The sequence below is a fragment of the Pleuronectes platessa genome, chromosome 21, assembly GCF_947347685.1.
Source record: "Pleuronectes platessa chromosome 21, fPlePla1.1, whole genome shotgun sequence".
NCBI lineage: Eukaryota > Metazoa > Chordata > Actinopteri > Pleuronectiformes > Pleuronectidae > Pleuronectes > Pleuronectes platessa.
The window spans coordinates 8,690,194-8,708,252 of record NC_070646.1 but is presented as its reverse complement, the minus strand read 5'-3'; the positions used below and the strand labels follow the sequence as shown (position 1 = coordinate 8,708,252).

General features: G+C 42.5%; 1 protein-coding gene across 1 annotated transcript; it reads left to right on the top strand.

Moving 5' to 3' along the window:
* The first annotated feature begins 3,272 nt into the window (after positions 1 to 3,272).
* On the top strand, positions 3,273 to 16,723 carry ldb3b (LIM domain binding 3b). The gene is made up of 9 exons (XM_053414057.1): positions 3,273 to 3,384; positions 3,530 to 3,856; positions 7,243 to 7,394; positions 7,994 to 8,069; positions 11,079 to 11,101; positions 12,410 to 12,607; positions 14,778 to 14,947; positions 15,106 to 15,142; positions 16,019 to 16,723. The coding sequence occupies exons 2-9, from the start codon at positions 3,761 to 3,763 to the stop codon at positions 16,113 to 16,115; spliced, it is 849 nt and encodes a 282-aa protein (XP_053270032.1). The 5' UTR covers positions 3,273 to 3,384; positions 3,530 to 3,760; the 3' UTR covers positions 16,116 to 16,723.
* Positions 16,724 to 18,059: the final 1,336 nt, after the last annotated feature.

Sequence of the window (18,059 nt, the reverse complement as noted above, 5' to 3'; positions counted from 1 at the left end):
CTGTCAAATAAGGTTTTGCTTCGACCTCTGACTGTAACTAAAGATCATTTCAGGGATTTAAACCACTGATTATTTTCTCAATTTAGCTTTTGGTCTATAAAATGTCAACACAAAAAATCAACTCCTTCTCTAAATTATTAGTCTTTAAAAAAAAGCAATCAGATGAAACTAAACATAGTTCCAGTCAAACAGTTTATTATTATGTCCGTCCAACAAACCAAAACCCGATAATTAAGTGTAATATCACAGACGATTGAGAAACAAATAGTTCTTCATTTAAAGATCTCAATGGAAATTGGTTGATTGCATATTGCCTCCAGGCATCATTCCAGTGGGCTGAATGAATGAAGGGAAGAGAAAAGGTAGGTGGAGAAAACTGAGAGAAAGAAAGTGTGTGATAGGTTGAGCCAGTGCATGTGAGCTCGACAGGTGGTTGGAGGTGTGGTTGAGGTGTGGCCAAGTTAACTCCTTAGTTTACTTTTTAGGCAAAATTTGGGTTGTTGGATTTCTATCATTTAACTACACTATTAACCATTTCCTCTTCACATTGAAGTGCCCTACATGTCAGACATTACACCAGCCACATTGTTATTCTAGTCTTCTTCAGTCTTCATCTATTAAAAACAGTTTTTAACCTTTTCTTGGCAAAAAAAAAAAAAATGCCGTCCTGCTCCTCTCACACATAAAGTTTAGTCACAGGCGGACCTTGATTCATGAGCGCTGTGGCATCATAATGCTGGTGATGTTGCTCCTAATGCAGCATCTGTTCATCAGTGTCAGCTGACCGGTCCTTTCATAAATCACTGGCTCAGTTTCCTGAATGGATAAGATCCCTCCCGACTCGGGCAGCACAGCAGATAACAGCTGCAACGTCCTGATCACAGATTTCCCTCTCATCTGTCACATGTTGTATGTGATGGGCAACAACCCTAAATGCTCTCTGGCTTTGGAAAGGCCTCCCTTCCGGAACAGTGGCGCCCTGCAGAGACGAGAAGTGGAACTCAATCTGAGAGAGTAAAGTGGGTGGCAGAAAAATCTGTCATTACACATTAACATCTGCATTTTCTCTCACTCTCAGATTCAAGGCTGCTTTGGTGACTAGTTGTTATTATTTCCCAAAGTAGATTGTGTTCACATATGTTCAAAGTGAAAGTATAGTCATTTGACAAAACATTAAAACCCTAATATTTATTCTGAAAGAAAATGCCCCCTTAGCCCCCTTATTGTTCTCGGACTGTATGTGCTCACATGTGTGTGTGTGTGTTTTTTTTTTTTTTCTTGGTGTGTGTCTTTGATGAGAGAAAGGACTGTGATTGTGTCATTCAGATTTAATTTGATGTGCCTGTAGGGAAACGTGAGCTTCCTTGACCTGTAGATCAGCTCTAATTATACCGTTATACAGCCTAAGTAAAAACAATAAATAGGTTCATGGGCCTGTGACGCACGGCATAAAGTAATCTCATCAGTCCACTTGTCCCAAGCACAAGTACATTCACTAGCACCATTGAGGACATATTGTAAAACAGCGGCTGCTTTGTGTGTTAAGAAGCTTGACTGTTATATGAATAAATTCTTATTGCAACAGTTTACACTGAGCACCCTCTGACTGAGGAAGTTTCAGTTTATTTTATTTTTCAAAAACAGCCACATCATCAGGCTGTTGTTGATTTTGTAGGTACACTTAATTTGATCTCACAATAAAAGTGTGCAAAAAACTCAAGACTTTATTATTTGCACCACGATCCAAATGACAATGACTGAACAAACTCTTGTTGAAACTGCTCCAGAAGACAAATACTCAGACATTGCCATTGATAACAAGATTTTACAGTTGCTATGTTTTTATTTGGTCAATTTGCTCCCTCCATCCAATGTCAACAACATAACTTTGGTTCAATATGGACAAAAAACATTACCAATAGAACAACACTTGAAATATCACTATGTCATATTTGCCAGATATCACCAGGCAGCTTGAAGCCAAGGTAGCTACTGGTTACCTCAAGATCTGTATGGAGTTTGCTTTTTCTCCCTGTGTTTGCGTGGGTTCCCTCCAGGTAGTTGCAGGCTCTAATTTGAATGGGGGACTAAATGGTTGTTTGTGTCTGTATGTTTGCCCTGGCAACCTGTCCGGAGTGTAGCACGAGTCTCCACAAAGGCTCCACCCCCAACGACCTTTAAAGGCTAAGCGGTATGATAATGAATGGATGGTTAGTCACGCTCAGATGATTCTATGATCCCAGTTTGACCTCTTTCCTTCAGGCTGCAGTAACAACAACAAACCAGACTATCCTTTATTCTAAGATCCCGCAAAAAATACTAAATCTACGACGCCTCAACAGATATGTTGTGATACCATTTAATCTCCGACTGCTGCTCAGGCTGATTCAGACATTGTGGGTGTTGTAATGATTGAGGTTGCATCACTAACTACATGCTTGGTTTGTGGTCGTGCAGGGGGTTGACATGGCTGAGCGTTGTATTGAAGTATTGTTTGTGTGCCACCGGGGGTTTGCTGCCAAAGATGCTGCTAAAGTGATCACACTAGTTATTCCAAACACAAAGAAATAGGTCAAAACTATTCCCACCAATCTTCGTCTCTAACTTGTGACAAGAAAACAAAACCAGAAGCTAAAATTAGAACTGTGCCATCAATATGGAGCCGTATGTATTAATAAGCACTGTCTATAGTGATTGATTGATTGGTAGATGGCTCAAACATTATCTCTTGTGTCTTTGTCACATTTAAAATCTGCCGTTGTAGAAACGTCCCGGTTTAAACACCAGCTATTAAACAAATGTCAGAATTAGCTGTTTGTGTTTATTTAAATTGATCGGCTGTGGTTGTCTGCTAATGGAATTGCTACGAATCAGAAACACACACACACATACACACACACACACGCACACGCACACACATACATACACACATGCAGGGTGTTTCTCTGGAATCAGAGCCGGGTAATTTGTTGTTTCCTTTCTCGAGCCAAGTGAAGGAACTGCAAGACAGAAAAGTGGATGACATCAGGGCGCACCTCGGATAATAGGGTGTGAAAACACACTGAGAGAGAGAGAGAGAGAGAGAGAGAGAGTGAGAGAGAGAGAGAGAGAGAGAGAGAGAGAGAGAGAGAGAGAGAGAGAGAGAGGGAGAATGTGTTGCAGTAAGAGGGGTCTATATTGGCGATGTGAATTGGCAGTGAAGCATTCTGGGGCTTCGTGTTACAGGCCTTATAAGGCCCAGGGCCTCTGTGCCTCTGCTCGCTCCAGCTATTCTTAGTCTGTCTGTACCTCACCCTCAGCAACCCTGCAGGCAAGAGACTCTTCTCCATCTTAAGTCTAAGTTTTATATCGATTTTTGAGAGTTTGCACTTTTCCAGAGTTGAGGTTTGTAGAGAAAGTTGTTGATTAGAGGAGAAGGTGCTTCAGGCGTTTTTTGGGGCCATGTCTGAGCTTGGTTCTGCTGTATATGTGTGTCGGTCTACACAAATGTGTCCCTGTGTTTATGTGTGTTTGTGTGTGTGTGTCCCAGAGGTTCCACAGCACCTGACCCACCCACCCACCAACCAACCTCAGGGTGTTTGTCCTGAGAGCTAGGAGCAGACAGGGAGAGACGGTCTTGAATCCAGGGCTGACGGAGGAGTTGCCGGCTGGGTCAAGAGGATAGCAGGGCAGGACGTAGAGCAAGGGCACAGCGAGCAGGAGGAGAAACCACACGGCCACGAGAGTCGTTGTCAGGGGGAGTTTAGACGTTTGACCGAAGATGAGTACGTACACAGTGACTCTGAACGGCGCTGCTCCATGGGGCTTCAGACTACAGGGGGGGAAGGACTTCAACATGCCCCTCACCATCTCCAGGGTAAGGACAGAGTCAGATTTGTTTTGACAAAGCAACTAACAAACAAACAAAAACCAACAAGCAGTGTGACATTGACAATTTAACTCACAAACAATGGTGCAATAATAATCTGCTCTGACAAAACAATACGTGGGAAGTGTCGCAAATGACACAAAAATGACAAAATCAGGGATTCCAGCACAGATTTGCCACACTGATATCAGACTGATCACATTTTCCTTCCTGAATATCACCGTATAACTAATTTCGCTGACTTGCAGGTGAAAAGATGCACAGGTGTATCATAAAAGTATGTAAGTTCATGTTTTTATTGTCGTCTAGGTGCCATCTAACAACTGTAATGTCATCTAAATTATTACAAGTGCAAGCTGACACTGTAAAAGATGGTCACTCCAACAATTATATGCTTAGATTCAATTTTTCAAAACAGAAATTGTCCCAGTTCTGAACATATGTTACTGTTTGGACAAATGAATGTTGCATGTTATCACCTTCATCGAGTGCATGTGCATATGCTTGTGTTTGTGTGTGTGTGTGTGTGTGTGTGCTGTGTGTGTGTGTGTGTGTGTGTGTGTGTGTGTGTGTGTGTGTGTGTGTGTGTGTGTGTGTGTGTGTCTGAGCAGTGGCTGTGCAGAGGTTATGTAATGTTGCTTGACATGACGATGATGACAGGCAGTCTCAGATAATCTCCAGAGAGATTTCTAGAATAGAGCAGCCGAAGAGACTGGAATATCTTTCCCTGGAATAGCTGCTGCATTAGTTAACTTTGGCTGCTGTTGCAAAAAAAGAACAGAAAAATGGGTAAAATACAACAAACACAAGTTTAAATTCAAGACATAAAAGCTGAAGGATTTTTCAGCTCAGACGAGTCAATTTACCAATCCCTGAAGAAGATATTGACAGTATAAGACTGATTTGTTTATTTTCCTTAACAACCAACTTTAAAAATCCCTTATAAACTAAATTAAATTATATTTTCTGACCTCACTAAGAAATGAGATCATTTATTATCACAAAAATGTATTACTTTATTATTTGACCTTAAAACATTCTCAATCAAGAGCTTAAATAAAGAATACACTCCTGAATTTAATTTAATGTAAGAAAATGTGGGAAAATAAGGAGTCGCTCCACAAATATCAACCGAAGATTAGTTTTGAGTTCTGCAACAGAAAGACGGGGCCTCTCTCCCTCTCTCTCTTTCTCTCTCTCTGGCCGGACTGCTGGTGTATTTACAGCGTTTCCTTTAAATAGCATTGCAGAAGAGGTGGATGGATGGAGAGGGTTTAGGAATGGACAGGAAGGCAGCGGGGTGAGCGAGGAAGCTAATGGCGGCTTGTGTTACGTTCAGTAAGCTTTACTTTTCGCTGAAAGTCAGTTTCGGTTTCAGCCTCTGGATCCACTCCTGAGGGGGCATGGGGGCGTCACTGTGGAGGAACGGACGGATGGATGGATGGATGAATGGCAGAGGAGAAAGGAAAAGGAGGAAGTTAGAGAAAACGTTGTTGGGTTCTGAGTCCTGATTGATGCTCGGCTGCTGATCAGTCATTTGTATTGATTCACAGCTCAGGACGTTAGTCAAGTGGAGCCGTCAGCTGTTAAATATGTGACGAGCCAAACTGGTTTGCTGCCGGAGAGTCAGTCATGGTTTAAATTGGGAAAACCTGCCAATATACAGTAGTACCCCTAATCCAAACTTCCTTAACATGTGTTACCAATGTCATTCCAGTCTATTCACATTCTCCCATGAGGCAGAGATGTTTCCAAATGACTAACAGCAGCTCTCTGCTCTTGGTTCGCTGCTGTCAGGAGCTTGTGCACGTGGAAAGAGTCAGAAAATAACCAGGCTTAGTCTATTTCTATCGACTTGCATTTGAACAAACTGAATTAGCACATAGTATAAAACACGCAAGAAACCATTTCAATCAAACTCTTCGTTCTGTTGGTTCTCTGGAATATTTGAAGTGTTTGATTTGCATGAATCATGCATGACAGAGCTGGCCGGGCGCTATCAGGTGTACACATATGTATCTACATCTGTGGTTGATTACACTGAGCTGTGCAGAAATAGGTCCCCCCCTCCCCCCCTGGCCTGCTGTCCCCTTGCCTTTCTACCATAACACACAGAAACACACTCAAACACGCGTGACGACTGGAATTCACATACTAAGGGAGGAGAATGTGCAAAAAGCAAACAGAAAGAGGAAAAAGTTTGACAAGAGCAACATTATAGTCTCAAGAAAAGTAGAAGATGGGAACATGGAGTAATGTGGCTTTAAAACAAGGAGCACTGAACTTATTATAAACAGACAACAGAATCAAGGAAGTTGAGTATGAATAACAGCAGCAGGTGTGATGTGTGTGTGTGTTTGTGTGCGTTGGGGACTGGACGGGGGGTCAATCCCAGTGAAGCCGCCAGCATCAACAGCATTGCTTATTTTTAACTCTTTAACAAGTCGACTGTAAACCTAGACCCACCAGTGTAGGCCTCGGGGCCCCTGAGCTCAGTTAAACCCCCTGTCTGTGGAGTTTGAACACTTAGGTCTGCTTTTGTAGCACAAACTGACAAATATGTGTTAAACCGAAGGTCAATAAATGAATGAAAACAGAAAAGGAGTGTTGGAGATGTGTCATTATAAAACAGGGGGAAAGAAGTGTGAGGTGAGGGTTCGCGTAAACTCCAAAGTGTTTCTTGGATTTCACCATCTCAGTTTGATCCAGTGACCCGGCAGTTCTTTTATTTCTCTCACTCTCCTCAACCTGCTTTATCCTGCAGCTCTGGATCCTCAGGTTTTTACGTCACTAATTCCATCGTTAGATATAAGATGATTCTTTCCTGCACCACTTACGTCTCTTTCACGGGAAATCCTGCTGATTCTCTGCTCGTTCGCGACCGTGATGAAGAGCCCCGTGTGTTGCTGTGGAGACTCGTTCGACTCTCAGATAAAATGCAGCTCCACTCTGTCCCTCCGACTAATGAAGAGATTCTTATCCGGCCTCTTTGTCTGCAGGGATCGGATGGATCCGTTTATTTTGCCTCATTAGTTTTTCTCCTCTCTCCCTTCAAGCATCCCTTTACATTCAATGCGTAATTGCCGTGTTGACTGACGCACGACTTCAGCGAGGAAATCACACATTAGCTGAGCTGTAAAGATGTTAGATTTTAGGGTGTGAGGCAAAAATGCACTAATTATTTTTGATTTTGATTTGCATTTGAATTTTTCATGATTTTTATCAAAGCTCTTTCAGCGTGCACAAATATGTTCTCACCCTGTAACGTGTGTTTGTGTAAACGTCCTGTATTTTTCAGCTCGGCTTGTGTGTTTGCTGAGGAATCTGTGTCAGTGCTCCCCTGTGTGACTTGACCTGATTGACCTCCTCCATAGATAACCCCGGGCAGCAAGGCGGCGGGTGGCAGCCTGGCCCAGGGCGACATCATCTCGTCCATCGACGGTGTGAGCACTGACGGGATGACTCACCTGGAGGCCCAGAACAAGATCAAGTCTGCCAACTCCAAACTGGCCCTCACCATGCTGAAGTAAACAACCACCACACGCACATTACAACACATTACAACAAATGACACACGCACGCTCTGGTAGATGATGCAGAAAGAATATCCAAGGTACTGGAGCTGGAAAGAATTTGACAGGAGGAAGTATTTTAGGTCAAAGTGTTAAAAATAGACACACACATGCTGCTTCAGACAGACATAGGAAATTGCTCTGCATTGAATAATGTGTGTCTGTTTTGTTAAATTAACTTTTTAAAACCAAATATACTCCCTCATCAAGACTATGTGTGTATGCAAATATATTTGCCTTTAGAACTATCACTGCGGTACACATTCATTTTCACTGTACGTGCAGAGGAGGCGTCGAGTTTCCAGTTTACATACTGGTCCAGGATTGGCTCTTGAACTATTTGCGATGTCGCAAAATTGTACTTACATACTTTGTATATACAAGTGAGGACAGAAAAACAGATGAATGTGCAAATAACCATTCTGCAACCCTCTGAGAAAGACTGAAGACTGAGAATAAAAAAAGACATATGACTGGAGGGATGTTTTAGAATCCATTTGCATATGAATATAGATATTTTTAAAGGCTATATTTTTTGCTGTCTTATCAACAGATCAAGACGCCTCGGACCGGTTCCCACAGCAACTCCAAGAATGGACTCGCCTATGCCAGTCATCCCTCACCAGAAGGTATAAAAACCCACAATGTCCTTAATTATACACATGTATACACATACAATACACGTTATTCATGCACAAATGTACATCTGTCTGTCTGTTCTGTGCTCTTTTCCTTTGTGAGAATCTGTTCATGTCTTTAACGAGGCTATCAGGCAGTGCGCTGGTGCCCTCTAGTGTTAAGTATTCACAGTGCACCTGCAGGGAGTCCTTTTCAGAGGTCACAGGTCAGCAAACACCAATCACATGACAGGAAAATTATGACAAAACAAGCTGCTCCCTCATTTAGATTTAAAGCTTTTTTTTTGTATGCCTGGACGTGTTTAAAGAGTTAGAAAGATGGAGGAAGAGATCAGGCCGAGACATTTTGATGCAGTTCAAATTTAAATGTCAGTGTCCGATGACATTTTCCAGGATAAAAATCCCTCAGAGTGGGATTACCCCAAAAAAGATCCCGACCTCCTCTTGACCCCGGTCAAAGCCCCTGCCTCCTCCACAGCAGCTGCAGGATCTCCACAGAGCCAGCGGGGGCAGTACAATTGCCCAATTGGCCTCTACTCTCCGGAGACTGTCAAAGAAATGATGCTGATGCAGGGCAAATTAGGAGAGGGGCCGGCACCCGCCCTGGGAGTTCCTTTGTTCGGGTAGGTCACCAAAGAGATGATTAACCTCCAGTGCCGTCACACTGAGAGGAGACGATTAAACTCCTGCAGGAATCCCCCTTAAACCAACACACCCACAAACTAATGTGACAAAAGAGTTGTGTTTCACGCTAGAGGAGCGCAGGAAGTCACACTTTTCCTTGTTTAACCTCACATTAACAGGACCGTGATGAGAAAACGTACTCAGAACTTTTCCGTCGCCCTGCCGGCTTTCATTCCTCTGACATGTGGCACTATTCCGGGAGCGTACACACAAACATACCTGGCCTACATCCAGGTAACGGAATAGCAGGAGATCAGTATACAGGGTCATCAGAGGATTTTGGTCACAGGCAGATCGGTGACACTGAACTAAAGGTCATGTGTCCTCAGAAACCCCTTGAAATGTCCCAGACGCTGCCCAAACCAGAGGTCAAGTGGTCAGTTTTGGTTTCTCCGCTTCCTGTAAATGGTGGAAACTCATCTGGTCATTACACATTTTCAAAGAGGTTTTTTTTCTGTTTCAGCTCCCAGTAAGTTTGGATTTAAATTGTTATTTGATGCCATAGAAACGGGAGAGAAATGTCCTGATTGACAGCTGACACTGACTCATGATTGGTCGAGCGCGTATATATGGATGGGACCTATCTGCCGTGGCACCATACCCTGACTGCTACTATGCAGACTCTTGCTCCAAATGAGCAAGATGGCGCCGTTTGTATCAGGGATAATGTAGCTGAATTTCTTAGCAGTGGGAGTAAATGGAGATGAGATCAGCCTTGTTTCACTGTATCTTTGCTTGGGCCAAATGACTGCGACCTTTAACTGAGCTGCATGTTGCATTGTCGGGAGTGCAGAGGGCATCACAACGTGGCCACTGTTCATGCAACTCCCCTCAGTGCGACGGTGGGGGTTCATCACCCGCAGAGGTTAATTAAGGGTGTAAGCTGCTCGGCCTGTGACATATCACATCCAGATATCACTCTCCGCTAATGGGTTTTCCCTCTGGAGCCGAGTTCCTTTACAGTAACGGCCAACGATAAGTCAGGTGTCAGGAGACGTGCTCCAGACTGACTGCAGGGCTATGACGGCAGTACCCTGCCAGTAGCCCCACCTCACCGGGTATATAGAGACTCTGACTCCCCTGGCACACACACACACACACACACACACACACACACACACACACACACACACACACACACACAAACACACACACACACACACACACACTCACACCACGCACACACACAGGAGAGAGCAGCTGTTGCACATGGTCATGGAATGCTCGACTCCGGTTACACACCATCATCCCGAATCCCCTGAATGCCTTTTTTCCAAACTTAAGATACCCTGAGATATGAGGTGCTGCTGAGCCTGATCCACTTTACCCACTGGGCCCTGAACACATGTCCCAGCACCGTGTAGAGATACATGATGTCACTTGCAGGCTATAGCCCCTGTTCCACCAGCTCATGTTAGTCAATGCTGCAAATTAATACAATTATTTATATCGTTATTATTTATTGTTTCAAAGATCAGCCTTTTCTAAAGAAATGACGAGTCTTGCTAAAAAGAGCTTTGTTCCATTTATTTATCCTAAATGTCAACAGGATGTTCTTGATTCTGTAACACAACCTGGATGTTCTAGTGTCACTTCGGCACCCCGGCCATTCCTGAGGTGACACTGAACAGATTTACTGACAGACATAAGTGAGTTTGTGTTAATGTGAGATGTTATTTCATCTCAAAGTGCAAGTTTGAAAATAGGGGACGTACCACAGTGGTAGATGAAAAAGTTTAGATAGGGTCAGGGTTATCAAACTCCATGATTTGTTTGCATTGTAACAGCGAGAAACGTGTGAGACACGTGTAAAAGTTGTGTAATTTCATAACTTAAATTACAATTTTCAATTTTAACAGTGATTAAAAGTACGAAATCTTTTTCCTACATCACAGTGTTACACGTGCTGCATTAAAGTCACCGCTTCTATTTCCACCTCCACCCCTGGGTTCGTCTGCACTTAACGGCAGCAGTTCTGACATCAGTGGCTCAGGTGGTTTGTGTTGTGTTGCGGTTGCGTGTATTCTTGGTCTGTTCTGTGCTAAATGTGTCTCCACGACCGTCATGTGATTGAGGCACTTCTGCCCTTGTCACTCACTCCCGACGATGGCAGGGGAACCTGGGAAATATCCCAGAGATGACAAATGGCTGCTATTCTGACCTGCACATGGGATTTACAGGATAGCTTCCCACAAACACACATGGTGCCATTGTTATCACCTAAATGCCACTGGTGATTCATTGCATGCTCTCCCTCTCTCTCTCTCTCTCTCTGTCTGTCTCTTTCTGTCTGTCTCTCTCTCCGGTGTGTTTCAGGTTATCGCAAACACAGCTGCAGGGTCAGTACTCTCATGTCGCTCCTGTGCATGAAGTACACTGCGTTTAGACAGAGATCTGTGACTCTGGTGTGGAGTGAAGTTGTGTCCAACATGGATTCATGTGTGTTGAGCTTCAGTGCAACTTTAACAGCTTAGTGAATGTGCGGGTCATTTGACCTCGCAGCCTGAAAAGTGGAGACATGTTATCAACAATATCTGGTCCCCAGAAGTGGAAAGTTATTTAAAAAAAGCACATATACTCATGTACTCATCTACTTTGCCATCAATGCACTTGAGTAAATTTGTGATACTTTATCCTCTCCTTTCACAATAGTTCAATCATTCATTTATTTGTAGCTGAAAATGGTCATTTGACTGTATTTATATAGCACTTTTCCACTCAAACCTCTTTACAGTATAGGTCCCATTCACAAATTGCTTCCATACGCATTATTTTTTCCATCACATTATATCAGGTTCAGAAGTTTGCCCAAGGACGCTTCAGGGATTGATATCCCGACCTTCTGGTTAAGGGAGGCCCTGCTTAACCTCCTTAGCCACATCCACCGGAGTCGTACAACTCTCTGTATCGATATAGATTTCAAGAAACTTACTTTGTGAAATACAATTTACATTAACACAGTTTAAAAGAACCAAACTAACTAGTTTTAGTTGTGACACAAGCTTAGTCTTTATAATTGTCTCCTAAATATTTTAATGCTAAATCTAATTAGTTTATCCACCGCTGCTGGTCCTCTCAATCTTTCATATTCATTTCTTGGAATATGAACCGAATCACAGTTTATCACTGTGAATAAATGCATGAGCAAGAAGTGTGTAGCTGTAAAACATCATCTGCAATGTGTGTGTGTGTGTGTGTGTGTGTGTGTGTGTGTGTGTGTGTGTGTGTGTGTGTGTGTGTGTGCCACAGATTTTAATCTGTGCTGTGGTCCTCTCGGTTTGGCCATGCTGTTGCCGTGATACATCAGCATGTTGTGTTTTCTTGGGATTTGTGTGTCAGCCTTATAATTGTGATACATTTTTTTATATCGTCATTAGTGACACGAAAAAGTTGTTTTGTTGCAAGCTGATGGTCTTTGTCCCAATTTAGTGAAGCTCACCAAACCCCCATAAACCCCTCTACTGTTGTTTTACGACGTGCGGACCCAGTTTCCCGTTCTCACTTTGCTGCTTTCTCTGTCCTTCCTTTCTTCTCAAATTCCCCTCTTCCCCACCCTGACTGTTAACCTCTCAACTTCACCCCTGCACTTGAAACCTCCTGTCCGAACCTTTGACCTTGAACTCGCCCCTTCGCTCTGACTTTGAAAGTCTGGAGTACACTCCCAGCTTCAACCCCATCGCACTGAAAGACTCTGCGCTGTCCACCCACAAGCCCATTGAGGTGAGGGGTCCGGGCGGAAAGGCCACCATCGTGCACGCCCAGTACAACACGCCTATCAGCATGTACTCACAGGACGCCATCATGGACGCCATCGCAGGGCAGTCGCAGGCCAAGGGACACGAAGGGTGAGGTCGCACAACCCAACTAACTCCCTCTTTAATATGCTCACACACCTGACTTCACGTCACACTGATCAAGAAAGTGCCAAGAAATTAAAAGATCGGTTCGCCCAAATTCCAATCTGCATGTGCAGATAGTGTTGGAATTATTTATAAAGTAAATGATATAAAGACCAAAAACTGTGATATGTACACAATATATATCCATTAGTACAGAAAGAATATTATTGGTAGATAAGTTAGAGTAGGAAACGATGATTGCAAAAGTATTAATACTGTATTTGTGCTTACACATAAGGAGATAGGCAGGTATAATGTACAATATGACATTAATATAGGGGTATATATATATATATATATGGGTTTGTATATACATTATATATAAATATTACAAACGATGGTTTGTTTTCTATTTTCCCCAAAAAACTGGGTAAACTAAAAAGGTTGCAAGCTTTTAGTTTATGTAAATACAAGTTGCAGTTTCCCTTTTCTTCAAATTTGGGTGAACCGACCCTTTAAGGTAGTTTGCGTGGAAAGCAGTAGGTCTTAAACATAGACGCTGCTACAACCTGGTTGTCCGCTGTACTGTACGTATGGCCGGGCTTTTTCCCTGTTGTCCCTGTGTGTGCCCCGTACTCCTCTGGGCCTTTCACCCACTTTCCTCTGCTCATTCCATCCACAAACCAAACAACCAACCCCACCTGTGCTGTCGTCCACCCATCCCTCCCCATCTCTCCTCCCGGTCCTGACCTCAGTGAGGAGGCGGGCTCCCCCCTGTCGTAAGTACAGCAGCGTTCCTTCTCCGTCCTGCCTCTCCTCATACATGTGTCCTCTTTGTCTCATGATTTCCTAACAGCTTGTGCATTGCGACACTTGAACTAACATCCTGCTGAAAAGTCCCACAGCATCTATTTATCGATTTTAAATGTGTTGTATGTTTTGATTCATATCCGTCCCTAAGGTATTGTGTGTCAAAGCGAAACATTTGATGGATGAACTCACTAACCACAGGCTGTCATGGACTCTTTATGTGCAAGTACTCAGAGCTACTTTGGTCAGAGTGTGAGAGTGTGAGTTGAGTTTGGGATTATTTTTGAGTCCAGCTCTAAAAAAGAAAAAAGCTTTAAAGCCTTAAGGAACCCGATGGGATTTCATGGCATGGGAATGTTCTGAGTATCAAATCACGGGTTTATAAGCGACTACCGCCCGATCAGAAGTGACTGACTCTTCTAACAGTGTCGCACGGTGTTCTTTCATTTTAACAAACCTACAAATCTTATGTGACAGTAAAGCCACGATAGAATTTGAAAATAAAGTAGGATTTGAGAATATGTGATTTTGGCACTCCCTTGTGGTAGTTAAAAAAAAGGCACCATGGTTGTTTAATTTAAAAATGCATAATCACACCATGAGGTTAAAATGCAATTTAACAGCACCTGAAAGTCCTCCATTGGTTTAATGTATTGATTGCGTCCAGGGAGCGTCTGCACACTGTGACATCACTATTGGGTGTGATTATAGACTGTATGTGAAAATGGACGAAATGACAGCTCCCCAAAAATGTGTTCTTATTGTCACCTGGTGGCTGGTTGCAGTATAGGTCATAAATCCCACCTCTGCCATGTTAGTGGAAGGGACAAGGACCCCAAAAACTGTTTACACCAGAATAATTTTTTCTCAAAAATTAGCTTTTATCACACTGACGTCTGACAAGTGTTACATTATTCTGGTTAGTTAAACGTCATTGATTGACAGCTCAGACTGAATCTTAGCTGTATTGCGGATACGGACGCTGCCATCTTGTGTTGTGCCAGCTAAGACTGACTCTTAGCTGGCACAACACAAGATGGCAGCGTTCGTGTCCAGAATATTTTGGCTTCATTTATAGATAGTGGGAGGAAGTGGAGACGTGTCATCTATCTCTATATACAGTATCCGGGTGCGATCCTCAATGTTTTGTCAGAGGTGCATCAGACATGAACAATGAAACTACTGTTTAATGTTTATAAAGAGTTTGACTTACAATATGAAACAGTTTCTTTGGTATCTTAGAAAATGCTTAATTCTTTATTATGGTAGCCGCTTTTTAATTCTAACAATTTGACTGTGAATATAAAAATAATCACATTTAATATATCAGTTTTTCTGAATTCTCACGGTACTCTATACCCTGCAGTGGCGTTCTGCCCCTCAAGGACCCTGTGGTAGACTGTGCATCTCCGGTGTACCAGGCAGTGATCAGGCCAGGAGAGATGAACCAGGATATGGCTGAATGGGCTCGTCGTGCTGCCAACCTGCAGTCCAAGAGCTTCAGAATGCTGGCCCACATCACTGGCACTGAATACCGTCAGTACACACACTGCTTTCTCTGTTTTTATCACCCATTCCATCTTTACTTTCTCTAGTGACCTTCTTAATACTCATCTCGGCAGATCCTCCATTCTTCTTCAGACTGAGTTATCGTCCCATTAGTTAGCACTTAACAACCTTCTCTCTCCATACAGTGCAAGACCCAGATGAGGAAGCCCTGCAGAGGTCGAGGTAAGGAGGATTTATCACATTACTTTTACAGACGATGCACTTCAGCTCAATATGCATTTTTCTTTATTGGGTAGATAACGCCTGCTTCTTGAACAGAAGAATTCTAAATTTTTCGAAATGGACTTGTTTGCTTTTTGTTAGATGAAAAAATGGATTCCACTCCCACGTCTGTGCAGTAAATTTGAAACTAAAACAATTCCCTCTTATGTTTAAGTGACAAAGCCCTCTAGTGACCATAGGAATTATGACACGTGAAAAAGAGGAAGTTAGGTGACACAGGTTAAACTCTGGAGGTTGTTTTTTTGTTACACAAGAGCTAGCTTTGCCGTTATTCTTAATGCTAAACTAGAATAGCTATTAAGCTATTGGCCGTTTCTTTGTCCCATAGACTGTATATAAAGATAGACACCATGATGGTTTCCTAAAAGTGTCTTCTTAATTAAAACCCGGTGGCCGGCTGCATTATAGGATATAAATCCCACCTCCTCCATGTTAGTGGATGGGAGAAGGAACAAACTGCAAAGTCAAAATACACATTCAAATATTTTCAGCTGAAAGATGGTTTCTTTCATTTTAGGTAGTTCTTATCACAGTGATGTTTATTCACGTGTTCATTTTCCCAGTAGGTTTGGTTTTACTTTATGGTCTTACTGCAGTTCCACTCCCCGATCACTACTGCACAGACAAATGCACGAGATTGCAGTGTCCTTATCTGGGATATTTCACCTTAATTTCTGTATAGTGAGAGGAAGTGGAGATACCTTTACAAAAAGACGATTTTCTGTGTAGACCTGAGAGTGATATCGATTTTCGTTAAATTGAAAAACAGCCCTGTCACCACATGTAAGAGTCTTTTCCTGCCTTCCTCACCTTCAGAGACAAGTTCGAGTCCGAGGTGAAAGGGCCTCGCTTTGCCAAGCTGAAGAACTGGCACAACGGACTATCTGCACAGATCCTCAACGTCCAGGAATAAAGAGGCGCAGGAGAGTAAAGAGAGAGAAAAAGAGAAAGAGAGAGAGACAGAGGGGAGCAGGACATGTAAAGGAGGACATGGACAGCAGCACAGGAGATAAAAGGAAGAGGGGATAAATTACAGAGGGAAAAAAAGGAGCAGGAGGAGGAGACTCCTCAGCGATGTGAGATAGTGTATTGTAGACTAGATTAGTAGAATGTGAGATAACAACTGTTAGTGTGAGAATGCTATGCGTTCATAAGCACAGTATTACCTGTCAAATGTTTCTGTCCGCTGCTAAGACCTGATCTCGCATTTGGGTTTTTATTTTCTTTGTTTCCTGTTTGTTTTGGGTTCTGTCTCTCTTACGTGACAGGTAAATTGTACAAAAAATAACAATTATTCAAGTGAACACACAGAACTGATGATGTTTCTTTTATGCCCCCAGTACACAAACTGCTTGTGAGTTGTAACACTTATCAGCATGCTTGTTGAGTTATCACGAATACAGCACGGAGGAGAACACACACATAGACGTTTATCTATATGCATAAAGTACAGTATGTAAAAAACGTGCACTCAAAAAATGTACTGATATCAATGTGAATAAATTTTTTCTTAAAACTCTACAGCTGAGTGAACTATGGAAATGATTGTGTCACTCCTGAGGCATGGTGCGGTGTCATTTCCTGTCATTTTGTGTTGTGACTTTGCAAAGCGTAGCATCACTCAGAAAGAGCATCTACTAGCGTGTAACTGGATAATGCGATTGTACACTTGCTGATGGCAGCGACACAGTTATGGTTGCAACACTGAAAAAGATTCAAATAGCATTGGTGCTGCATTCTCAAGGTTTGTTGTCACTTACAAAAATGTGTGACGGTTTAATGATAGATAGACATGCTTCTACTGAGTGTTTCATTCATTTTCATGACAACAAACCCAAAATTCAGAATCCCCAAAGCTTTTAAGGGTAACATGTTTGCAAGCACTTTACATACCCAGCAAGGCAACATTAGCCTCTATCTCAAGTCATACTGTGCATTTTCAAACATAAAAAAATCATGAACCTCGAAATTCTGTCTTAGTTCTCCACCAACTACTGAAAGGAAGCTGTTTGACCTAGTTAGCTTGAATTAGGTTATTCTCTACCTCTGCCAACATTTATGAAAGTTTTTGACTGAAAACATTTGCCTGCTGCAGCCAGGAAGGACTAGAGTATTGGGATCAAAAATTGAATTAATGAGCAGAGAGATGCTCTGTAAAAGTGAGGAAACTTCAAAGTCAATGAATAATTCAGGAAGGGTTTGCCATACTGTACATGGACATTTGGTCCGGTTAATATAGATATATGGATTAGTTCCGTTTTAAGTAATCAAATGAGGATATGAGACTGAACTAAGATATTTCACATCCTTGATTCCTGACTCCTTACCAACTTGACGTAAAGGTTCCGTGTGTAAAATTTAGTGACATCTAGTGGTGAAGTTGCATGTTGCAGCTGAATACCCCTCACCTCACCCCAGCCTTCCATACATGTAAAAAATACGAGGCGGCCTCAGTACAGAAGACCTGCCCTTAATTATAAGGTATTTCAATATAAAGGGCTTGGTAATGGAAAACAATTCGTACAATTTAGACACACAAGTGAAAACATCAATAGGATTATTTTGTGTTCATTTTCTGCAAATATCCTTTTCACTTAAAACCTACACACTGAACCTTCAAAGCAATGACAGGACAGCAACTACAAATGAAAAACATTCATGTGCAGGCCCATTTTTAGGGTCGTTCAAACACTTTGCAAACTCTTTGACTTGTCAACTGAAAAGGTAAAAGGCGGCTCTTCGGGGGATTTATTTGATCATTATAAATCAGGATTAGGAACCCGTCAGCGCAGCCATAATGCTGCGTCATGAGGCCACATTTCTTTTGACCATGAGAGGGCAGTATGATTCTGCACAT

Excerpts from the sequence above, each read along its gene's own strand:
- ldb3b (XM_053414057.1), top strand. The coding sequence starts at position 3,761 with ATGAGTACGTACACAGTGACTCTGAACGGCGCTGCTCCATGGGGCTTC. Across the intron at positions 7,395-7,993 it reads CTGGCCCTCACCATGCTGAA|ATCAAGACGCCTCGGACCGG; the intron begins GTAAACAACCAC and ends TCTTATCAACAG. Across the intron at positions 14,948-15,105 it reads CATCACTGGCACTGAATACC|TGCAAGACCCAGATGAGGAA; the intron begins GTCAGTACACAC and ends CTCTCCATACAG.